The 26,186-nt window shown below is 43.0% G+C and overlaps 1 protein-coding gene across 1 annotated transcript in view; it reads left to right on the top strand.

Annotated features, from left to right (window-relative positions):
• Window positions 1–26,186, top strand: part of LOC308385565 (sodium channel protein type 3 subunit alpha-like) — a 268,750-nt gene that overhangs the window by 193,072 nt on the left and 49,492 nt on the right. Inside the window, exons 20-23 of the mRNA XM_080864556.1 lie at window positions 2,879–3,019; window positions 3,106–3,226; window positions 4,660–4,847; window positions 22,666–22,789. Coding sequence (XP_080720682.1) covers window positions 2,879–3,019; window positions 3,106–3,226; window positions 4,660–4,847; window positions 22,666–22,789 — 574 coding nt within the window. The remainder of the gene's footprint in view (window positions 1–2,878; window positions 3,020–3,105; window positions 3,227–4,659; window positions 4,848–22,665; window positions 22,790–26,186) is intronic.

Consider the following 26,186-nt stretch of genomic DNA (forward strand, 5'->3'; position numbering starts at 1 on the left):
TAGAGAGCAACTCATACCTTGGATCTTCTTTGTTTACTATTCCTGATAATTTATTAAATCTTATCAATCAAAAAATCTATTATAGCCGAATGAATCAATATTAAATTACTCAGCTGCAAACAGCTGACAGAGACAGTTAGTGGGCAGCTGGTGAACCATAGAGTGGAGTATTCACGAGCTAAAGAGCCAGATATTTATTTTAAATGTTGGTAGAGACCAAGAGCAGATATATACTGTTGAGACAAGCGTAGCTGGAAAAGGACGGGGGTGTTACGCTAAACTTCTGGGTGTGCAGTAGGTGTAGGAGGTTGTTTCCTCACTTTTAACGGCGATATTACTGCCCCCAGGTGGCCAAAACTATACTTAAACATAATTAAGGTTGGGCATATTTTGACCTATAAACAGGCTTAAATGAATAAACTGATAAAACAGACTTCTGTCAGCAGTCTCCTATCGACTGTTGGAAAGCAGCAAGGTCACTGGTTGACCTGTCAAGGTATGTTGCCATGTTAACCAATCAGCTGCATTGATCTATTGGTGTTTGAGTCAAGGGCACAGCCAATCAAATTCCAGCGACCTGGGCTGGTGAAACTGGGATTGTAACAGCAGAACGCTGATCAGTACTATAAACAACAGCACACACACCGCCACCACCAGCTGGGATCAATGCACACACACACACACACACACACACACACACACACACACACACACACACACACACACACACACACACTGTAACCTAGGTAATTAAAAATTTCAGTTTAAAGTAAAATAATACTATTTAGTCACAGCCCTTAAATAATATAATTGGAGAGTTCACAAACCTGCACAAAGCAGACTGAAAACTTTCTCAAGAAAAAAAATGGACAAATAAATAAATATAAATGACCGAGGATTTATTAATTGGGGGAGAAGTCCTGACAACATGACTGCATGCGCTGCATCATGTCCTCACAACACGAGTAATGCATGCCTGCACACACATGTCAGAGTTCTGCTTCCTGGTGTCAGATATTGACCCACTGGCCCGGTTTCCTCTTACACAACCAGAAACTGGAAAGCTGCCGGATCCAGTTGAGTCGTTACATAAACACAACCAGCTGCGGGACGTCCAGCCTGCGGGGTGTGTGCGCTGCTTGATTCATCAATAGCTGTGAATGAGACGTGTGAATGTTTGATAGATGGGCCGAGGCAGAAATGGACGGCGAGATAATTATTATGAGCTGGACTGGACCAGGATGACCTGAGGACACAGGGCCCATACCCAGGCTGACATCGGAAATATTTTTAACAGGAAGTAGCAGGGCCTCAGCATCGTTGTTTGACATACAGGGATTCTCGTTTAGAGTTTAGGATGCAGGGTAGATTTTAAAACCTTCTGTGATTCTTTTTCACTTCGTTTTTGGGTTCATTCTCGATTCTTTGGTTAGGGTTGGGGTTTGGCGTTAGATCTGTAACTCAACATATGTTAAAAGACAAATTTGTTCCATCTGCGAGAACTTCTCCAACATGTCTTTGGTTGACTATGACGATAACCCTTTGCTATTGGAGAAAATTTGCTCAGATGGTCTCATAAACCATAAAAATACATTTAATACATTTTCCTTCATTTGTCTGAAATTGGGTCACCCTTCTACCCAACAATGTTTTCCAGTTATTTCTGGGTAATCCCACGCTTGACAAGATATGTAATCTCTATGGAGAGTACTCCGGGGTCTCTTCCCAGTTGGATGCACCCCAAAAAACTCCAAGGGGGCGGGCATCCAGGACCGTTATGATCTAAAGCACCTCATCGGGCTCTTTATCAACACAAAGGAGCAGCGAGTCCTCATCTTACATCTGAAGATAAACCCTTTATAACTTTTCCAGCTTCACACTTTGCACACTTTGATCTGGTAGGCTGTTCTGTTAGACAGACCCGTGCTGGCTGTTGTGGTGCTCATGGTGTCATTTATGTTACAAGCATAGAAAGGCCTGCCGAAGTGCCTCTGAGCATGAAACAAACCCACCTGTCTGCTGCTGTGAGGTCTGCTGGCTGAAATCAGACAGATGCAGGAAGCTGCTACCTGAGCCACCTGACCTGTCACCACACACACACACACACACACACACACACACACACACACACACACACACACACACACACACACACACACACACACACACACACACACACACACAGAGTTGTGGTTAAAGAGAAGCAATCTGGCTAAGAGCAGCACTCCGGCTTGGTGATCAGTTACTAAGAGCCTCAGGCATTATTCAGCACACACTGAGCAATCAACCTTCCGTGGACACTGTGACGCCACACAGGCTGTGTGTGTGTGCGAGTGTGTAAGTGTGTGTGTTTAATGAGTTAACTAAAGAATAAAGGATGAGAGAATGGAAGCAACTGGGAACATCTGGGTGACAGGGAGGGTTAATGGCTCCTGACAACCTTGAAGATCTTCACACATTCATGGTCTCCAGAGGATAAATTGTAAAAGTGGATTAAAACTTATTTATGTCGAAGTACCTGAAATATTAATGAGCTTCCCCTGAGACTCAGCTGGATTTGTGCCATGCTCTGTCTTTGTTAGCTTTAGAGGTCAGTGCAGACAGGAGCGAGGACGCAGATTTAGCCTCTGGGGAGAAACCCTGGTGTTTCGGTGCTTACTGGCGAAGTCAGCAAATATCCATCAGTGCTAACTAATGAAGATCATTTTTGAAAAAAGAAAGCCTGAAAAGTTTTCTCAACGCTCACACCGCACCCACAGTTCAGTTCAGCAAACCGTGACGTCAAAGAGAACATCCTGATGCACGTTTGAACCTTGTCTTACAAACTGAATTTCTAAACTCAGCGTCTCTCCCTCGCTGTCTTTCTCTGTGTCTCCAGCTGTTGAACCTCTTCCTGGCTCTGCTCCTCAGCAGTTTCAGCTCTGACAACCTCTCGGCTCCAGACGACGACGGGGAGATGAACAACCTGCATATCGCTATTCACAGGATCACCCGGGGCCTGGCCTGGTGCCGCAGACAGGTACCCGTCTGTGCGTCACTTTGTAAACTACCACAGAGCTCGTTCTGTCTCACACTGTGTTTTCCTTCATGTTGTCTGTGGTTCAGGTGGTGGATTTTTTTAATGGGAACCTGAAGCGTCGTCGTCAGAAGCGAAAGGAGGCCAAAGCCATGATGAAGCTGAAACGCCTCAGTACCATCCACACGGAGGCCAACGGTGCTGTCATAGGTGACATACCTCAGAGATTATTTCTGTCGCACACTAACACAGATCGGATGTACTCGTCCTCTCGTGTTACCTTTGTTAGAATTCACAATGACCTCCTCATCTGGCTAATTTCCACCTTTCAGTAACCAGCCTTGGACTGCTGTCATGCAGCTGCGGCTGTTTCTCAGTTTAATGCATGTAAGGCGCTGTGACATCTGAGATTTAAGAGTAAAAATATCTGGTATTTATAAGCTGCCGATCCATAAAAGATATAAACACATTAATTTGCCATTTGATGGTTGTGTGCCAAGCATCTTCTTGGGTGAGAGCCACTCAAAGCCGACCAGCTTTGTTTCCAGGAAGTTCCTGCCCTCAGCCAAGAAGCAGTCACACATAAACAGCAATCAGCCGTGTGAAGCAGTTAAACAACAAACATCTTTTCAAAAAGTCTTTGTACATAATTAACAAATGAGATTAAGCTGCTAAATCAATTTCTTTAAATAAGATTTTCATCAAAGGTCACCGTCAACTATTATTGACAGGTGTGTCTCTTAAAATTAAACCAAAAACATGAAACTTCCAGGTCTGATGGCAAAAGTGAATGTTTTTAATGAGCTGAAGAGAAGTTTCCATGAAGTAGTTTAGTTCCCTCCCAAATAAATCAGTCTGTTAGAGGAGCAGCAGAAGTCTGATTGTGCAGAAGTCTCTGAAAAAATGGCCACAGACCCCAGGAAGGACTTTCCTGATGTGGATATGGTCTCAGTCACTACGCTGAAGTCTTATCTGGTAAAATATGATGGGATTTTTAGTAAATTAAGCTTCCATGCATGTGGCATTCATGCAGTTCCATCTTTGAAATGCATTTAAGACTTAACTTGATCTATTTAAAGCAGCGGTCCCCAACCTTGTTTGTGCCATGGACCGGTTTATGCCCGACAATACTTTCACAGACCGGCCTTTAAGGTGTGCCGGATAAATCCGACAAAATAAAACCAGTACCGGTACCAAAAACATGAAGATTTATTCATAACACACGGAAAAAGACCCAGTGAAACTGAGATAACGATAAAAACGTTAAAAGCCCTGATAACCATGAATTTCACACCCGAGACTCAACTCTCGCGGTACTAAACGACCGGTACTGGTTTGTGGCCCGGGGGTTGGGGATGGCTCCGACAGTCTCGGTCGTTGTGTCCTTGGGCAAGTAACTTGGTGGAAGCAGACCCTCTAATATGTAGACATGAAGTTCATTTTATTGAACTTCTTAGAGAGATCTTCTAAGTCTTAGACTGTTACGCGGCCCCGCTGTCTGACCATCTACGGCCTTGAGTTTGGATTTTCTAAACTGTTTAGAAATCAACTTTCATAAAAAATCAAATAAAACAAATCCTGCAGAAAGGTAGGGATAAAAATATTTCCATTAGTTCATCCATCCATCTTTTTCTTCATCCCAGGGCGTCACGTGGAGAAGTACGTGGTGCCGGAGGATGACAGCTACATGACGAATCCCAACCTGACCATCAGCGTCCCCATCGCCCCCGGAGAGTCGGACGTAGAGTTCCCAGAGGAGGAAGAGGATGGGGAGGGAGAGGAGGAGCAGACTGAGGGTTCTGAGGAAGAAGAGGAGGAGGAGAGGGAGGAGGTAGGGAGGAGAACTGACTCTGTGCTGAGCCAACTGAGGTTTTCTGGTTCACACACACACACACACACACACACACACACACACACACACACACACACACACACACACACACCTGTGTGTGACGTAAGAAGCTCAGGTGTGAGGATGAGTCAGCTGCTGTTCCCCCCCGAGGTTACCTTCTAACAACTGGCTGTCTGTCGGCTGGTCTGTCTTCAGGTCAGTTCATTAACCCTTACAGGTGCACCGCTGTCTACCACTCAACACTTACAGCTCATCTTAAAAAGCCAGACTTACATACTTAAGTAAATGCACAACAACATATATTTAACTAATATTCTTTTCCATGCATTTCATTGTTTTTTTTATCCGAAGGACGCTGATTCAGCTGAATTTGACCCATCTGTGCTGTAACAAGCTTCAGCTGGTTTTTAACCGGTGCTCGTGGAAATGATGTTGTGTTACTGTAACTGTTTCACTGGTGCCAAGTCTGTAAATTTACAGTTTTCTAATGTCCAGCAGGGGGCGACTTCTGTGCTTAGAAAATGAAGTCTTGCTGTGTAAAAGTTGGTGGTAAAAACACACAAATTCTGACTTCAGTGAACACTCATGTTTATGGTTTAAAGATTTATTCAACACATCACGATATTTATCTTGTATGTCATGGTCCCCGATTATGCTGGGCTTACACTGTGCGATTTTTTCAGTCGCGCGATTCAGCTCCTACTCAAACTGTACGATTTACTCGCAGGGGTTAGAAGTTCATAGGTCACGATGCAGGGTCTCGCACTATACGGCCCGATGCTCTGATGCGACCTGAGTGCTCACACTGTGCGTCCATAACATGAAGGTTATAACAGAAAATCTGTCGCTCGCGCTCTCTCTGTGTCTTTCACTCACACAGACACACCACCACCATCAACTTTGCTAAATTGCTAATGAAAAACATGATCAGGCAGCTGTGATTGAGCAGCATGTAGATCCAACTATTTTCACGGTTGTTGTGGTCGTGATAATTTTGTGAGGCCACATCGAAAGGGCTCGGATGGTTCTACAAGTTGTGCCTCCATCGCTTGTGTCCAGATCACACGCTGCACTGCCGTGCTACGCCGTCTTTTTCGCTGACATTTGTGTTTGCGCGTGCGCAGTGTGGCAAACTGCGGTGACACCCTCACGACCAAGCGATTGATGATCGGGAGCTGGTCGTGAGGTGTTAATCGCATCTCGTTACCCCACGTATACTACACGATGCACGACGCACGATGAAGGCCAAAATCGGGCCGATCGCCAAAACGGTCGCACGACTCAAAAATCGGCTCAAAATGGGCCAAAAATCGCACAGTGTGAGCCCAGCATTAGGGTCAGAAAGGAGCGTAAAGCAGGGAATGATTTACAGTGCGATGTACAAGTTGCGTACGGACAGCGCCCTCTTTTGAGCCATCCCAAGATATTTATCATACTAAAATGATTTTTTTTAAAACATCAAGAGGCAAACAGCAAGAACTGCTCACCTAGCGCACCAAACTGGGACTTCAGGAAACAGTGGTCATCTTTTATTTACAGTTTATGGCTCAGACCCCTCCTACTGGGAAAAATGTGTAACTGCAAATATGACTACAAGTAATATAATAACAACAGTCGCTTAAAACACCTGTGCTGATTAAAGTTAAGTAGACAAAGCCACACACAAAAGTATGAGTTATCCTTTCTTTCTCCTTATGAAGTGAAACATTTGTACTTTGTGCAAAACTTTACCTTTTCCCGTCTTTCAGGTAGAGCGCTGCACAAAAGCCTGGCGTAACATCCTGAGTCACGTGAAACGATTATTAGAAGAAATATTCACAGTTACTTAAAAGTATTCCATTATAAGTTACACAGAAAAAAGCAGAAGCACTGACCAGGCAGCAGATTTATTGGATTATTAAAACTTAAAGTGCTAAAGTGTTTCCAGAGGAAATGTGAATTTACTTGATGAAACACTAATAAAAAGGTTGTAAGCTTTGATCAGTGCTGCTGCCTCCAGTCAATAACGTGCGTAATGATTGATCTGAGCATGTGCAGACCATTTTTACCACGGCTCATGTGCTGCTTTCATGTGTTGTTTTCATCTTCTAATTATCCCGTGCAGGCTCGATGTCACTTTTCAGCTCGACTAATCTGTGCAGCGCGTCTGCGGCGGCTCAGCTGCTGGCAGCACGCTCAGCCCAGCAGCTGCCATCTCATCGTTTCTGCTGAGTAAAGCCGAGCGTCCTCCCAGTACGTTAGCATGCAGTGAAGACTTTACTGCTATTAGTTATAGGCAGTTTAATAAAAACGTGGCTGCAGTCCAAGAGCACTTTGGACGGCACATAAATCCCAGCTGACCTGGAACTCTCTGAGATTCCCAGTGAGGGCTGAAGCTCATGAGTCCCTATTGTTGAGTCACAACAGCTCAGAGCTTCAAATGCTCTAATAATCGAAATAAGTCAGGCAGGTGCGGCGCTGTTGGCTTATTAGGATTATTACTTTGAGCTCAGCTGTCCTTCAGCTTTACTCTGATGAACCGTATGCTCAGTACTGCATGTTACTCCTGTTTGTGTAAGTCATTACATTTGACTCTTCACCAGAGATGGGCAGTAACGCGTTACTTGTAACGCCTTACTGTAATCTGATTACTTTTTTCAAGTAACAAGTAAAGTAAGGGATTACTATTGCAAAAACGGTAATTAGATTACCGTTACTTTCCCGTAGGAACGCTGCGTTACTGCGTTACTAAAACCGTGATTTTTTTGCAAGAATGTCTCATGACAGTGACGTAAGCGAGTGCGACGTTCGTGACAACAGCTGTGTGCAGATCAACAGTGGATCACATATCGAGTGCAGGAGAGAGTATGAGCGTGCAGCGTTTAAAGCGTGGAAGTACTGACCTTACTTTGAGTTTGATTCCATAAAAAGTGACAAAAACATTAGTGTCCGCTGTGCGTGGGAAGAAAACTTCTTTTTACAGAGAAAAAACCCCTAAACTTCCAAGCAAGCACCGAGTAGCTACGACGTAATGGGAAACTCACAGAGAAACTCGCGGATTCTTCCACTGACCGCGGCACACCTGCACCAGGGTAAACCTCCGCCTACCCCACTCCTGCTTTACAGGTGAAAATAGAGCAACAGGACCGCTGAGTCTTTGACTTTATTTATTTTCTGCTGTGTTTTACTTGCATCTATTTGAAAGACTGAGTGTAAACACAAAAAATATTAAATTTTATGTGCTGGAATGTGCAGAAAATAGCTTTAAATATTAAACAAATTTCTTCCGGTCAGAGAATGTTGCATATAATTAAATTTTTGCTTGATGCATAAAGTTAAAAGGTTAAAACTAATAAAACAAGTTTTAAAAAAAAGAGACTTTTCCATTTGATTACATTTTGTATGATGGATTATGCAGAAAAAGTAGAATTGGGCTGAAAGATCTATCGCTTTATCACCTCTTCAGGGTGTAAATCGTGTTTTTAAAAAGTAACTAACTAACTAAGTAATTAATTACTTTTGAAAATAAGTAATCAGTAAAGTAACGGGATTACTTTTTTGGGGAAGTAATCAGTAATTAGTTACTGATTACTTTTTTCAAGTAACTTGACCAACACTGCTCTTCACTGTTAAAGGTCAGGTTTAGGTTTGACTACTTTCAAGACGTTTTCCTAAAAAGCTATTACATCACAGCGTGACTGACGTTTGCACTGGAGCATTAATACGATGCAGGAGCATCAAAAACACAGGAAACTGTGTAAGGAAGCACTTTCTTAAAATCAGTTTCATTTCCACAAACTGTTTATCTGCAACTTCTAGCAAACTTTAGCAAGATTTCTGCTCAATATCTGTAAGAATAACTTAAGATGTTCCACAATCTTTCTATTCGCTGCGTGCACGCACAACTACCTCGAGCTGGGATCGCTTTTTTAGGGTCCTTCCTCCAGGCTGGAAATGATGGTGATAGAAGGACATGGAGGGGGAGGGAGGGGGTGAGAAGGAGAACAGGTGCACAACATGATTAAAGAGGAGAGGTGATGATGAACCGAGTCAGCACAGGTGTGTACACACACGCATAGACGCACACAGGCAAACACACATGACACAAATCTGTCATTTCATGTTAGATACAAAGAGAAGAGAGAGGAAACGACGAAACATCTCCTCTTCCCTCTTCTTCCTCTCCTCCTTCCTCGGTATACATACACACACACTAAGAAATTTTAGTTTTATGAGTTTTGTTCCTAAAGGAGATATTACACTGTTTGAAAAATGTGACACAGAGTCGTACAAAGAACTTACAAACACACACAGACACACACGGTGTCTGCGGCTCAGTCGGACTTTTTGTCCTATGAATAGATGAAGTGAGGCAGGACACACACACACACACACAGAGGCACGCAGAGTCTGAATAACTTGCATCACTACCACAGATGCACACACACGCACACTAATATACACCCTTTTAGCACAAACACATCACACACGCAGCACAGCAGAGTGAGAAAAATGCTGGACCATAATGCACTGCCGGAGGCCTCCAATTCTGTCTGAGGGACCCTCTTACTTTGAGTGTGTGTGTGTGTGTGTGTGTGTGTGTGTGTGTGTGTGTGTGTGTGTGTGTGTGTGTGTGTGTGTGTGTGTGTGTGTGTGTGTGTGTGTTTCGTCTCAGTCCATCCATTTCAAAGATAATTTTCATAGAAAGAAAAAGGAAGACTGTGTGTTTGTACCGTTTAGTAGTTCGAGATCTCCACATTAACCATTTACTTTCACATCAAGCGCATGTAATCACAGGCTTTTTAAAAAAGGTTGCTTTATTAAAAATCCATAGCTCAGTTCTCTTCACAACATCGGTCTTTTCAAGCTGCCTCATATTGAAAAATAAAGGCCGTGCAGTATTAGAGAGAGAACCTCAACAATCACACGAACTTTGAGCAGCACTTGGCAACAGGGGGAAGGAAAAAAACCCTTTTGACAGGAAGAAATCTCCAATAGAACCGGCCTCAGGGAGGGGCGGCCATTGGTAGCCATGGCTGTAGCTCAGGGTGTTAACATAACACAAGCATGAAAAACAGGTGAGAGTCACTGACTTGTTTACAAGCTCTGAACACGCCTACAAACAGCCGAGTACCAGATCTCCTCTGCTCTGCTCTAGCTTTACAGGATCTCTGTATCCACTGCGTGGTGCAGTAGACATTTAGCCGCGAGGTGAAACATGCAAATACAGCGAGAGCTGCGGCACATGTACACACAGATACACACTGTGACCTAATGTGAAAGGGCAGCATAAATAGAACAAAGCTCAGGAACATATTTTCCCCCTAAATCAGCTGCTGTTGAGCCAGAGAGGGGGATGGGGGTGGTGGTGTAAATACATGTATATGTTTGTGAGGACGGGTCTGGGTGAGGGTCCGATCACCATCTGCTGGAGGTTCAGAGGAGCCGTCCAAGCGTCCAAATCTGGTTTTAGAGCAGAATCATTTGGAGGTTAGCGTCGTCCTCACAGAGATGGATACGCTAACGCTGTTTGAGACGGGAGGCTGGATTGGAGGGCGGGACAACAGAAAGAGAGGGACTCAGAGCATCGCTGCTTTCAGAACTCCTTAGCATCAAGCTTTGTTTCCTGTGTGTGTGTGTGTGTGTGTGTGCATGCGTGCGTGTGTGTGTGTGTGATGCAAGAGGGCTGTTTTCTCTCTCTGCCACTGCTGTAACATCTCATTCCCTTTATTCCTTTTTCTTAATTCACTTGGACATTCAGCAGAAAAGAGAAGAACAGGCACGCACTGATGCATCGTTCCTCGTCTTCCTCCCGTTACCTGTTACTCTGCTTGTCTCATTTCCCCTCAGATCGCCTGAAATCCTCCCAGCTGAATGCGAGTGTTTGTAAACTGAACGGTGCTGACTTACCGTCAGCGAGCTACGACGTGTTTCCTGACGTGACCAACCCTCTTCCCGAACCCCCTGAAATATTTAACAATTACGAGAGACAGAGAAGGAAACAAACACTCTCCAGCTGTGAGGTTTCCATTGTTCTGAGTTTAACAAGCTCGTTGGTTCGTCCACTCTGGTTGTGGGGAGGGATCACCACCATTATAAAATGACCCTGTTTTTTCCAGCATCTCTGTTTTAGAAAGTTTCTTTTTGGGGTTTAATTTGGGGATGGCCGTAGCTCAGCACTTCCTGTAGCACTGTTGTCTTATAATGAACGCGCATCCACACAGGAAGTCCGTTCACCATGCATCCTCAGCAGACATTCTGGGCCCAGGCAACCCTTAAATGTATTTGTCACCCTCTCATAAGTCAATCAACGGCATCCTTCGTTCTCATTGGTTGTCACTTCTGTCGCTTGCCTTGAATCTGGGATAACTTGAGAAAATGTGGGTTGCATTGCCAGTCACTAAATGCTTGTGCTCACACTCTGGACAGCTCCTTTCTGAATGCTGGTATTAGCTGGTTTCCTTTTGTTTAGAAGAACTTTGGCTAAGATGACCACATAAGTGAAATCATTTCTCTTTGACATCATAAAGATCTCAGAGTAGAAAAAAAATGTAGTAGCCACTCATTTAGAGCAGTCTGAGGTCTGAGCTTTTGACTGGCAGGGCTCAGACGTAGACTGAGATTGAACTCATTTGAACTGTAACAAGACTTATTTAGCTGGTTTTTCGTGTTGCCAGAGAAACGCTTTGTTTTTGAAAAAGTATTAAAGACATTTCTTTATTGCAACATTTAGTTTGCAACAGATCCATGAGCCAGTCACAGCAGCAGCTTCCCCCTGCCAGGACAGCTCCTCCTGTGAGGCAGAGCTGAGGCAATGCTGGAAGCACTTTATTAGATTAGATGAGTATTGATCTATTCTGCTTGTTTTTAGCTGCAATTTTTTATTCTTGGATCTACTTGGAGTAACTTTGCATGATTTAGCTTTTTTAACTCATCCTGGACCCAAGTGCAACCCCTCAGCTCGTCCCCTGTCTGAAAAATAACATTTTACATCCTTTCCCTTTAAGGCTGCCCCACCTTTGGGCCAACTTCCTTCTGATTGGGTGAAAGTTAGGTCTGACATGTTAGGGATCTAGCAGGCAGCAGCATCTCTCTCTCTCTGTGAAGAAACCTTGGAAAGAGTCAGCGTGACAGCTGATATACATCCACTCGACCGCAGCGATGTGTGACTACAATCAGCACAGGGACGTGGATGCTAACCTGCTAATGTTAGCTGCACTCAGCGGCCAATCTGGCGCCTGAGAGTGTGCACACTTCACAAATACAGTTTATGATGCACAGTCTTTGTACAGGTGGTGTTTAACCTGCCCGTTTAATCTGTGCTCGGCTGTTCTGATATTTTTATGCTTTATAATCGAAGAAGCTGGTGTCCTGCAGCATCCCCAATCACCTGCATGCTCAGAATTTATCTGCAGATGAGCGGAGGCAGCGGCGATGTGACGTTGTTCAGCGTCATCACCGACTGTTAGTGTAACTGTGCTTTAAATAACGAGTCTCAGACAAAGCCACACACACTGGGGGTTTGACCATGAGTAATAGACATGGCTGCTGTGTTTTTGTTAAATACGTAATATTTTGACATCTAAATAATTCATGCCGGTGTTGTTTTTGGCAAGCCTTCTTGCTGGCTCAGCAACATGAATGAACAATGATTTTTTATTATGTCAGACAATGCGTGTTGGCCAGCTCGTGACCTAGTTACGCAGTTAAATAATGCACCAGCAAGAAGGTGTTGCTGAGATCTGAACATTAGTCAGCAGCTGGGGTCAGGTGTAGCTCCACGTCGCTCTCTCTGCGATGTGTAGTTAGGCTTAGATGAACATGAGCTGTCAGCGCCGACCGGACCAGTCTGTGGTTTAGTGTCGGAGTCAAGGGCGGGAATCCAGTGATAAGAAGTCATATTATTCCCCGTTTCACTGCAAAAAGAGAATGAATCTGTTTTACTTAATGCCCAGAATGGAAGTAGCGGTTCTTGATCTCTGTCTTTTACACTGTGTTTCATGTTTCATCAAAGCTGTGGACATCTACAAAACCTGCAGTTCTTCCAGTGTCCACTTGAGGCAGGCTCTAAGAATGAGTCAGTCCTGTCCAACTTTAGACTCTATAAAAACACTGTTCTGTACTTCTGTAACGTGTTCCCCAATGGTTCCAATCCCTGCTCAGCCATGACGTGGCATGTTGGCTCAACTTTGACTTGACTTTTATGATTCACACAATACATTTAAAGGAGAACAACTATCATAACCACGTTGTGTGTTCTGACTGTGATATTTAAGATAAAAGTCAGACAGATATGAACCTCGCTGAGAGCAGTAAAGTTAAGCCGGGGATGGAGACAGTGTGATCGGTGTAGCAGTTGCGTAGCAGTCTGTCACTCAGAGCTCGGGTTGCAGGTGGCTGATATCTGTTTGTTTTGCTTTAACACCGACCTCAATCCACAGCTAACACCTCCATATTAACACTGAGCCTGGGTTTACTTATAGAGATTCACAGACCACGTGACTTTTGTGCATTGCTTTGTGGGTACCCGTGGCAACAAAATCAAAACACTGCATCAAGCGCTAGTATTTCCAGCACCGGTTTTAATCCCTACTTGCATTTTATTTGCCCCAAAAACAGTGATGTACAAAACGACGGCGAACACGGCAGCTCCGTACAAAGACAGACTTGACGAAAAGGCAAAACAAAAAAAAGTACGACGAAAAAATCAAAGGAGTGAAAGGGTCAGACCCATACAAGCATACAGAGTGGAGTAAGGACGTTAGCGTGCTGCCCAGCTTTCATCACGCACATATTTATTATTATATGGTCCTAAGTGTGAGTGCATACACTCACAAAATGTTTAGTGACTTCAGATCCCTGCAACAAGCCCAGGTCCAGTTTACTTTGGTGATTTGGACTATTCCATTTCACAGCTGTTGTTACATTTTTGTCCTTTATCTCCTGTACAGGCCAACGCAATCTAATTGTTGTTTCAGGTTGTAGTGTTACACAACATTTTCAGCTCTAATAGGAAAAAAATGAGTTTCGTAATTCATTCAGTTATTGTCTTTATTCATAACTGGCATTATTGTTTCATTCTATTATAGAATCTTATAAGAAAGATGCAAAATTGTATTCAATGGTGCTTTATTAGCTGCTTCGGTGAAAAACAAATCAACAATCCAAAAAAACATCCAACAACATTGCAAAACAACTTACTGGAAAACAGTTAATCATCACTGGATTGCTTCAATACAACACTTGGGCACATATATGCAGGACTTTTCATGGCTGTTTTGATATCGCTCTCTCTCTCTTAACCGATCAAATCTGGCTATGGTAGCAGATTTAAACTCTGTCTGACCCAGGTTGATAGAGGGCGCCAGTCTGGATCACATTCCAGCATTTTGTAGGCTGGTTTTCCTACAAAATACAACAAACATTAGCCCGCAAAGCCACAGTGAAAGTAGCATAGCGCAACAAATTCAATTCAAATAAAGACTTATTTGTAACCTACATCAACAATTATGTTATGAAAAATTACGTAATAACTACAACAGCAGACTTACCTTTGTGGAAATGCTTGGAGCAGACTAACACGTGAGCTGGAGTGTTCTGAAACGTCATATTTGGTCTGCAATCCAGGCCATCCGTCGGCTCTTTGTTACTTCGGAAACGTGGCTCGAACAATTTCTCTTCAACGACGTAATCCGATAAAAACCGATCACTTTACCCGTCGGCTTCCTGTGGCTGTCATGCGACCGGCTATTGCAGTTAATAATACAACAGCTTCTTGCCATTCTTTGTGTTTCTTTTTATCGCTGTGTGACTGTTTTCATGTGAAAGCCTGCGTGCGCTAGTATCGCCTGCCACTCGTTCCCACAATCCTTTGCGGTTTTACCCCGGAATGACGTCACATTTTCAATCTCTATAGCACCCTCTCCCTCTGTGGGTCTTTCAGGGTGTGTCTCTGTCTTTACAGTCAAAGTGGCGTCTTTCATGTTCAGCTTTAGCAGAACAGTAGAGATTAGCTGCAGATTGTTCTGGCCCGTTTCTTGATGATTCAGAGTCAAGGTTAAAGTTTGGGACGGGCTGATGTAGGCACTCATGAGTCTTTCATGTTCATTAGTTTGACAGAAACGTGTTTTCTCCTGCTGTGTGGTGAGAAGCTCGCAGTCCACAGACTTCCACTCAGGAGACGAGGGTTTGACTTCCAAGTGGGGTTACCATTTTATGATTTTTAACTATTATTTATTATCACTTTCACTCACTCTTTAGCCGGCCTCGAATATCAATAATTGTATAGAGTCTGTTATGTAACCGAATAAAGGCCAAAATTCTTTATTTTAAATGTGCAGCTGCGACAGCTGATCAGTCGTAGTGAAGCTAACAAAGCCACCGCAGCCATTCATCTCCCTCTTGTTACGTCTCTTCCAGCTGTAATTCCTTGTTTTTCCCCTCTGCTGTCGTCCTCTCTCTCTCCTCTGCTACTCTCTATATCTCTCGGCCCATCTCCCCACTCCCGCCAGCTCAGTTGTATGTAATTTATTTCCAGTACACAAACAGCTCACTGTAAATAGAAGCTGTTAAGCCGCTCCGGCACTCCAGTTTTAATAGACCCTTGGTTTGGTTATGTAATGATTAAATAGCTGACCGAGCCTTTAATGGTGTTATAAATCACTGAATGTGGTTTTTTACTGTCTTGTAAAAGATTGGAATCAGCTGGTCGTCATGCCCATGGTCAACAGCTAAGGTCAAAGGTCACCAAAGTGGCAGTCATTGGCAGTTGACCTTTAGATCCTTTTGCTCCGACTGGATGGGAAAGTTTTAAATAATTTAAGAGTGTTATTAAGACGGCATTGTTCTCGCCAAATAAAAGCTCCTGTGATTTATTGTTTGCTTGTGTTTTCTAAGCTCGGTACTTCAGGTACGCAACGGCTGCAGCCTGGATACCATCACGAAGCTTCATAATCATCTGCTGTAAAGCATTCTGGCTCCTTTTATAACACCTCTCGACCTCCCAACGACTCTAATGTCAAAATTGCTCTTGTTTAAAAGCTTCATAATTCAAATGGTCCAAAACATTTCAAGAATGCAGCGAATCCCTGCAGCATCACTGCAGCCTTTTACACGCTCGTCCTAAACAACTCTAAATGAGCTTTACATGTTTCACTGCGGTTAAAATGTAACCGTGTAGATTTGCATAGATCAGCTGCGTACAGGGACACTGCTGCTTTAAAAACAAATTCACATTAGGATGGTGGCAGAGACACAAACACATCCGAGGATTGACACAAAAGCTGAAACTGTCACTGTTGCTTTGGTTTAGGCATAAAAACTCCGTGTCCACGCTGTGATTTGGGCTAAAACAAAGAATCCAAGAAGCCTGACATGTCTGATTTCTCCGAGCTAAAGACCAACACTGTTGTTGGAAAACTATTGAGTGAGCCGCAGCGCGCTTCTTTATTTAGATCATTTAGAAACAGCTCCACCGTCAGGACGCCTGCGAGGCAAACGCTGGAGTCGGACTTTAGGTTAAAGCTCCAGCTCCGTGTTTTCACTCTGTGACTTTACTACAGCAGCTTTGCACAGTTCACACTGATCTCATACTGGGCTTCGATGCAGCCCCTCAGTTCTTCCCACAAAGAGGGTTTGAACTGCAGGTGGGCGGAGCTTCTGTGCCTGAGACGACCATATTAAGGATGTCCTGTCTTTGTGACATCATATAGAGCAGAAAGCAGAAAAAAGATCGCTTGCTGATTGCTTTTCAGTGCACTGATGTCATTTTTTGAAGCTTTGGCCATGTTTGGTCTGAACATCCACCAGTGAAGCAGGAGACAAATAAGCAACATAAGGAAAAGCACGAGTGGACTGAAGCTGGTTGGCTCTTACAGGCATGAATGTAGAAACAGCTGAGCATGTGTGTGACTTTCCTCTGTTTGTGCCAGCTGTACCCTGTCCTCACAGCTGTTTGAGTGTGTGTGCGCGCCCTTAAATGTCAGCTAGTAAAACTCACTGTGACCCCGACTGCTACCACAGTCTCAAGCTGGTGACCTCTGACCCCGGTATAGTTCAGGATCCCCGCCAGCAGATGTCCAGGTGCTGTCTGCAGAGACAGGTGGTGGGAAATGGACGCGGCGGCCTGGCTTTGATTTCTCCTGTCTGTTATGAAATGGCCGACATCAAAACCTCCCGGATTGGATGTCGATGAGCTCTCGAGCTGCAGCTCTGCAGCGTTACTTCAGAGAAACACAGAAAGGCATCCTCACCCACAGGACCAGCACCGGACATACGGTTTCATCTAAAGAAGCAAAGATCGGTTTTAACTCCTACGTTTTCAAACTTCTGCTGTTGATGTAAAGACACAGGAACCCAGGCGATCATGTGACATGATCCCCACATTAAATCAGTGTATATTAGCTTCGTTTGGGTCCTGGGACTGCCATGCATTGAAAGAAGGGGAATTATGTTCTAGTTTGCTGTCAGTGACTGGTGGAAATGTCATTTTAATAAAGCTCCAGAAGCTTCTACAGCAGCTGCATGAGCAGCATGAAACATGCAGTGATTCTTCAAAGCTTTCTCTGTAAAAAAGGGTTTTTCCTTCTCACCTTCGTTAAGGCTTGTCTGTATTTTCAGTTGTGTTTACCTCACAATATAAAGCACCTTGAGGCAGCTGTTGCTGTGATCTGGTGTTGTACAAATAAAACTGAAGTGAATTGATTAAATTCAATGCATTGAACATGGTCTGCCTTCTCTGTGAAGCATAAACCATCCTGCCGTATGTCCACGTTCACCCCGACCGGCCAACGCGCCGTGTGTTTCCTGACCTGCTCGCTCAGCTGTTTTCTGCATGTGTGATGTCATTATTTTGTGCTGCAGAAGATGTTTCTCCACTTGGAGCTGCTCATCTGCCTAAATGTAAGAGTCTGCACTTCTGCCTGCATCCATCTCTGCTGCCTTCTCGCTTGTTTCCCTCTCTCCGTCTCTCTCTCAGCCTTGTGTAAATATAAAATCTATCTTATGTCTGCATTTGTTGGATTGAAACAAACAAAAGGGCAGACTGCAGGGAACAAACAATGTTGTGTTGGTCCTCGTTAGCAGTGGACATGCCATTCCTCCTGCCTAGTGAAGACGAACAATGCGACACGCTTGGCTTTGCTGATGAATGAATGAAATGTCTTTCACTCTGGCAGCTACCTGCTGAACAAACAACTAAACACTCCATTGTTGTGGATTTTCAATTTATTGTCTATTCAGAGGGTTTCAGACGCATAGACTGTATATAAAAGATGGATTACGCCTCTGTGACATCACCATCGGTTTCAGATTTCTGCCTTTTGAAGCTTTTGTGTTTGGGCTGCCATCTTGTTGAGTTTAAGATAAGAATTCAGTCGTTTGCTTATTTTGGGCTGCAAAATATTAAATTTTGGCCCATAAACTGTTGAACCCCCAAGTGTTTTCCCTGTCACCATCTTGGTATCTAGAAACCACCAGCAGTGCCGGACCGAGGCAGCAGATGATGAGCAAACCCTGGGTTATCCTAATTCTGATTCTAATAAGGAGCATAAGTTGGAGAACTATTATCACATACCTGAAACAGTTAAATGACTGATTCAGAACGGCTGTGAACACAGGAAGCTCGGCGAGGAGACCGGACACAGAAGTCTGAAGAATCCAGTCGCACAAATGCAGCTTAGAGGAAACTCAAACATTATTTTAAATCACGCACTTTGTTCAAAGACACTTTCAAAAGCTGTTTTCCTTTTGTTTGCAAACAATATTTAACTGACAAGAAAATAACTTTTTATTAATATTTAATTATTATTAGAGTACGCTCCACGTCATTATGAAAATTCATAATAAACATTCTTGAAATGCTTTCTTTATTTTACTCGACAGCCAGTTGTTGATCGGATAAAATACTTCAAAATATTTTGCACTGAATTGTAGTGCATGGCAAACTTTATGATATTCTGGACCTTTGTTTGAGGACGTTTCTCTAACTGGGCCTCCTTAAGTTTAATTGAGTATCCCAGGACTACAGGATTTTAAAAAAGGAAAAACTCCAACGCTGTCAGGAAAGCTAAAAGCTCAAAATCAGAACATAACGCTAACAAATATGAAGAGCTCATACAGAAACACGAAATAATCCAGAACACAGAGAGCAGACTACAACAAAATACAGAAGGACAAATAAGAAGAGAACCATCACAGGAAGCCTTTCTGCAGCCAGAGGAATCGCCCCCTGTTGGCCACTAGGAGAATGCAGCTTTAAGTTATTTCCACGTCAGCTTCACTTTTTGTTGTCATTAAATTAATAAAGTGGACAAAAACAAAAGACAAAGCTGCTATCGATGGTCTTTGTTCACTTGTCTTCTTTAACCCTTTAGAGCCGGTCGGAGCGGGCACGCTCTGTTTTGTGTAACTATTTTTAAATCCCGTAGCACTGCAATCACGTGAGCTAGCGCAATAATTTTTTTGCATATGAAACCGGAGAAGTTGTACTTACATCTGATGCCATCAGCTTGTCCTCGGTCAGTTTCCTTCCACATATAGCTTTGCAAAAACTGCATAAAAAGCACTTGCAGCAACAAAAACATAATATTCCAGAAACACGCTTTGCCGATCCGATCAGCTGTTTGTAACACTTCCTACATTGGAATAGACATCAGCGCGAACTATTGCATGTCCACCATGACCTGCCCTAAACCGGAAGTGACATCATTTTCACAGAAATGTCGTTTTTTACCATCAGGGCCTTATGAGCCTATACTGGTGTTTTTAAAAGTTATCTTTGACTTTATGACTTTCTGTGTCGTTTCTGGGATGCTGAGGACTCATATTGCACTGCTGGAAATTGTTTATTTTGATGCATATGCTGCTTTTTTGCAAATTTGCACTATAATATTTATTTTTCGTTTTTCCTGCAGTGTATAAAAATTGGTGCATTTCAAAAATAAAACTATGAAGACACTCAAAATAAATTTCCTGTGGTGGGAAACTATTTTGTGCAACTTTTTTGTATTTACAGTTTTGAGGGATGAGCCTCTTAAATTTCTCTAACTAGAAATATATGTTAAAAAAAACGAAAACGATTTTCAATTTTTTTGTAGGTTATTGCACTTTTTTGCAATTTATGTAATTACTATGCACTTAATGCAGACATATTATTAACATTTAGGCTCCAATGGTTGTATTGGTGTATAGCAACTTGAAATGCTCCCAGAAATGGCACTACAGCATGTAAAAATATAATATAAGCTCTGGCGGACTTGGTTCTATGGTAGGTCTTAAAGGGTTAAAAGAACATCATCAGAATCTTTCAAATCAGCAGATGTCAGTGATGAATTACAGAAAGCTTTTTCTACTGAGTGAAGACGTGTTAAATAAACCTGCTGATGCACTCAAAGCACAGACGCTTTTCATTAATTGTAATTTTTGTTTTTTATGTACTTGTTCTCTTACTTGGATTACAGTAATCCGATTACACGTGACTCTAATGTTCGTGAATGTGCTGCCTGCTGCTCCTCTCTGGCTCCACAATAGAAACAGCTTATGACTAGAAATACATTTAAACCGCTCATTATAGACGTCAACCGTCAGGAGGTTTTGGCCCAAGGCTGCTGCGTGTGTGTTATATTATATTATCCACTTTATGTGTGCGTCTCTTCACGTGTGTGTGTGTGTGTGTGTGTGTGTGTGTGTGTGTGTGTGTGTGTCTGTCAGAGATTAGCCGTGTATTCACGTCTGTTTAGTTTCACCTTTGCATGCGTGTGTGTGTGTCCAAGGCTGGCATTCGTCACAGTGGCTGCTTTCTGTTCCCAGACTCTGAATGTATTCATGAGTTAGCTGTTGACACAGGTAGTTAGCTCACCTGTCCACACACTCACACACACTCACACACACACACACACTCACACCCCTGCTGTGTCTTTTGTCCTGACAGTCAACAAAACTTGCCAAATTTCCTTCCTCAGGCCTCAACAGAAAACCTGTTTCCTATCCCTTCATCTCTCTCGTCCCTTTGTAGAGTTAAACTCCCATGATGCTTAGCAAACAGGGACCTTTGAAGTCCGCTGGGATGAGGGGGGACGTGAGAGGTGGGGGTGGGGGGGGATTTCCTAACGTCTAGTTTTGCCCAGATCGAACAGACGGCAGTTTTCCTAGCGGTGGGAGGGAAGGTTTGGAAGGTGGCGTCTCTCTGTTTTCTCAGCCAGGATTCCTGTCAGTTACGTAACATTAAATCTGACTCATTCAGCCTCGACTGTAGCAAAGTGACAATCGCACAAACAAAAAACGCGCAAATACATACAAACAGCTTGAACAGCGCTCATAGTAAAACAAATTCAGATGCGAGCAGGAAGCCTTACTTTACTGGAGATGTGATTTCTTATTGTCAACAGATGAAAATGTCAAGTGTGTGTGTGTGTGTGTGTGTGTGTGTGTGTGTGTGTGTGTGTGTGTGTGTGTGTGTGTGTGTGTGTGTGTTAGAGCTCCATTGTTGCCCAGGGACTATTAAAAACACACTCTGAAATGTGTTCCTTTATTACAGAGAAATGACAACACCGGTTGGAGCTAAAGTGGAGTTATTTAAAAGCCTTAAAGGCAGGGAGGAGGTTTGGGTGGATGGATAGGTGGACATAACAACAGAGAATGAGAATAAGAGGCTGCTGATAGTCAGCACTGGTTTCAAGGACTTTGATTAAAAGTTTGGTGACTTGCGTAAATCATTTACACACTAGAATTTTTCTTTTTTATGAGGTTAAATCTGTTACAGTGTATTTGTTGTGTTATGTTGTGGTTATGGTTGTTGCGTTGGTCACTGTTAGCATTAACTGTGACATCAGCACACCCCTGTAAGTATTTATAGTTAATGATAGATCTGATCCAGCTTCAGGGCTGGAATATGATTAGAAAAGCGATTGATTTTGGCGCATGCCTCAGTTCACAAGCATGACAACACTGAGCCAGCGTGGAAGTACCGTTAACCTTCTTTAATGGCCAACAGGGGGCGACCTGTAGAAGACTCATCTTTCTTTTCCCGTTCCTTCAGTAGGGGAACTCCTACTGGATTGATGGGTTCAGTCACTAGTTTTGAGTCATAATTAATACAACATTAACTCAGTTTTGTTAATTAAAGTCAATCTAAGAGTCAGAAGGAAGAGTAACCAGGATTGTGTGTGGTTTCAAAATCTGTCCCTAACCTCAGTTGTCAAAGTGAAAACACTCAGCTTGACTCTTCATAACAGGTCTGTTCTAACCACTACAGCCATTTTTATACTGTTAATGAGAAAATATTAAATAGCAACTGAAAAACCTCACTTTTTGACCTATCAGTTGGCAGCATGTTCAGACTGATTAGCCTTTAGTGGTTTGGCTTAAACACTCTGAGTCAGAATGATTTTTGTTTTCATAAATACAAAATAGAAGAATAATTTAAAAACAGCTGACGTGTATTGATTGCTCACATTAGTGCTATGATTGGCACTAATGAATACTTTCACTCAGAGTTAAACTGACTGTTAGCATTAGATAACATTAGTTCAGGCAAGACGCAGAGTTAAGCTCAATCCTGTTAGCTGGTACCCTTCTGCATGCATTCAAGTGGTAGCTCCAGTATAGGGCAGGTTACATAATTGTCTTTAACCTTCCTACAGTAGTTGTTGCATCTGCAAGCTGCTTTCCAACCCACCCTCACCTAATCTGTGCAGGCGTTTTCTATTCTTCTTTATTTATTTATTCATTTTAATCGTGAGTAGGTGATATTAACCAGTCTCAGGTCGATGTGGTGAAGGTGACGAGTCCATGACTGGTTGTTTGTTTTTGTTTTATTCAGCCGAAAGACGACATCAGCCTATCAGAGGGCAGCACGGTGGACCTGAGGAAGCCTGGAGAGGAAGAGGATGAGTACTCAGAGATGGCTGAAGAGGCGATGGACCCTGACAACTGTTTCCCAGATAGTAAGCACACACACAGACACACACACAATTAAAGACAAGCGCCCTAATTTAAAGGATGATTTTGATTGGCTGCTGCTGTGCATTTGAGCATGTGTTGTGTCCCTGAGATGGACTGGCAGCATGTCCATGGATGCCTCCCTGTTGGAAAAGTAATACTGCAAAGAATAACTTCCTTAATCTCCCCATCCACAGATTTTTTTTGTCCTTGTCAGCCTTTATTCATTATCTTTAAACTTCAACAACTCCGATGTCAAAAACGACTAAATCTGCTGAAAGAATTCTTGTATTTAATTAACCCTCTGGGGTCTAAATCTTCATAGGTGATGACGCCATCCCGGTCACTGTTAACCCCAGTCATTATGTTCCTTATAGATGTTCAGCATCTATAAGAGTGGGAGTGTTTTTTATCCCTCTGTTGCTTTTGAGGGGTTCTTCTGTTTAGCTCCATCTCATCAAATCACCGCACATTCCAGTAAGCAACCTGTGTGTGCGATAACCACACCGAGACCATGTCTTTGGACAGAATGCCTATATTGTGCTGTGAATGTGGTGGTATCGATACAAGTACCAGTAGTGTTAAAGCTCAATGTCAAACCTGAGAAATCAACAGTTAATCAATAGTTAACCAAATAAAGCAATCAAATGTATCTTTATTTTAATGGAATAGTTCGAAAGCTACATCGTTTGTTACATTTTTACCAGAGTAATTTGTAACTTGTTACAACATTCCCAAAACCACATCCTTACTGCAGCTCCACCATGATGCACATTCACAAGATTGTTTTCCATCGTCTTAGTTTCTAAAACAGTGTACTTTACCGTTTCACTTCATTAAGCGGATTTCTTCAGTTCCTTCTTTTTCCATGTTTTAATCCAGCTTTCATATCAAGTTGTAATTCTACCACCATACTGGTCTTCACCAGTACAATCATTACATTTCTGTATCTCAGGATCTGTTGAAGCTGTGGAGCTGTATCCTTTCAGACTCTCGTGGTTTCACTCGCCATGAGAGCCCGTCCACACCTCCCACTTGCCCCAAAACTTTCAGCAAGAGATTTATGATCCTGTTCTGACTAACCCAGGTGAAAAGCAAACACCTTGTTTCCTTCCTGACTCAGCCGGTTTCCTCCTGGAGCGCAGAGATTTGTCTTAGACCCCGTTCGGCGCAGGCTAGTGTGGCAATGATGCAGAGGCACAGGGGAGCAAGAGAGACTGGGGGAACACTGGAGTTTTATTGGGCTAACATCAGCCAATGAAGGGCAAGCTCATGGAGAGCGGAGGTGAAATATGATGTATTATGTTCTAACGGTAGCTGCAGAACTTCAGGCACATTTATTTCTGTCTGTATGCAGATGACACACAGCTGTTCATTTGCATATTGCCAGATTTCATTTTCTTCACATGCACTTTACACAACGTTGTACCGAGATAAGAAAGATAAGGCGGAGCAGGTCATTATCAGAGCAAAAGAAGAGAGTAGCTGTGATTTATAGGAGCTACAGCGGGACAGATGGTCATCAGTCAAATAACCTGAGGTCAAACATCATCCTTGCCTTTGCTGCTCTCTGAAACAACGCTGCAAACCAACGCACAAAGACGTGCAGTGCCTGACTTTCAAAATAAATGTCCTGGGGTAGTTATAGGAATTGAATACATATTTTCAAAGTAAAAGCTGAGATAATTTAAGCTTTGATGTGGAAAAGCCTCCAAGCTTTTTGCTTTTTGTGATACAGCTACATAGTCCAGTTCTTTTGTTTTGCTGTACACTAAAAGTTTAATGAGTCAGATTATGAGAGTGACACTATTGATGCAGCATTTAAAATGCATTCCACAGATTGTACTGCCATCGGCCTGTACACATAGGATCTGTGGGGGTGTCCTGTGGGGCACTTCAGCATTAGAATTGGATCCTCTGAGATAAGATCTGTTTTATTGATCCCAATAGGGAAACTCATTCCCTGCATTTAATCCATCCTGAGATTTCAGAACTGCAAAGCCTGGGGACCATCTGCAGCTGTAAGCCAGTACTGTAGTCAAGAGCACCGTCACAGGTGAATGAGGCAAGTTTTTGATGGGAGGAGAGACCAGAGCTCCCCAAGGAAACCCATGCAAGCACACATAGAAGGTGCGAACTTTTCACAATAAGTCCCAGGATCCAACCGCTGAGAAGCAACAGTGGCAACCACGTGCTTCAGGGCTTACGTAACCGAACGGCCTCCACGGCACAACCAGTTCCAGAAAGTCTCGTGGATTCTTGATTAGATTGGGGTTTTGAAAGTATGGGGGGCAGCTCGTTGGCTATGATTAATGTCATGTTCCATGAGTCGTTTAGCTGTTGTTGTAAAGTTTGGGTGGCTGCATCCACATGAAAACCACGATGCACAGTTCACTTTAAATTGAATCTGCATGGATCTTTTTTGTGGTTTCAAGTTCCAGTGAAAGCATCTTTTGTATTATGCAGATATGAATGCAACTTAATTTGATTAGAGACGTGTTTAGCTATTTTTCTTTGTTGTGGTAGTACTTATACATTCAATTAAGTGCACTGCCATCTGGTTTAGTTCACGTATTTCCCAAAATGATGGTAGAATCTGGACATGTTCATCTATTGCTGCCCTTTTGGTCACGAGCTTGGTTTAAAGTACAAAGCCTCTGACTTGCTGGGAGTGGAGATGCATCCCTGCAGTCACATAATGGTTCCACTAACCACAAGCCCATCCCGCCACCCACTTGCCCCAATACTTTCACAACGAGATTTATGATCCTGTACGGACTAACCCAGGTGAAAAGCAAACACCTTGTTTCCCTCCTGACTCAGCCGGTTTCCTCCTGGAACGCACAGATTTGTCTTAGACACAGTTCAGCAAAGCCAGCATGCCACAAAAGAGACACATGAGCTGTCGGGGGGATGGTTTGCACATGTTGGTAAAATGACTCAAAATGCATCGATAACTAATTTAATTTCGTCAAGCTTTTCAGTTAAACCTTTATGTCTGTATTTGGCTTTGGGAGGTAATGTGAGGTTACAGTGGGAAGAGGCTCAGAAAGAATCAGGCCAGCCAGCTGGAAAACCCTCTCTGTGGAACACCTGCAGAGAATTCATTAGTGAGACTCCATCGTGTAACATGCAGTGTTTACAAGTGACAAACATCTTGAATGATTCAGAGCAATTAGACAAACTGTAGATTATAACAATGCAAGCCCCATGCTTACAAAAAAAGTATCTACTTTTGTGTCTATTTATCAGTTTGTTAATAGATAATTAAGAATACAAATAAATGCTACTTCATAAATTGGACTGGATTTTGCCAAGAGACTCTTTCCAAGACTATGTTTTCTGTCATGTGTGCCGTTACAGTGTTGGATGCTCTTGTTAAACATGGCCAGGATGGACATA

Source organism: Rhamphochromis sp. 'chilingali' (genome assembly GCF_963969265.1).
Source record: "Rhamphochromis sp. 'chilingali' genome assembly, chromosome: 18".
NCBI lineage: Eukaryota > Metazoa > Chordata > Actinopteri > Cichliformes > Cichlidae > Rhamphochromis > Rhamphochromis sp. 'chilingali'.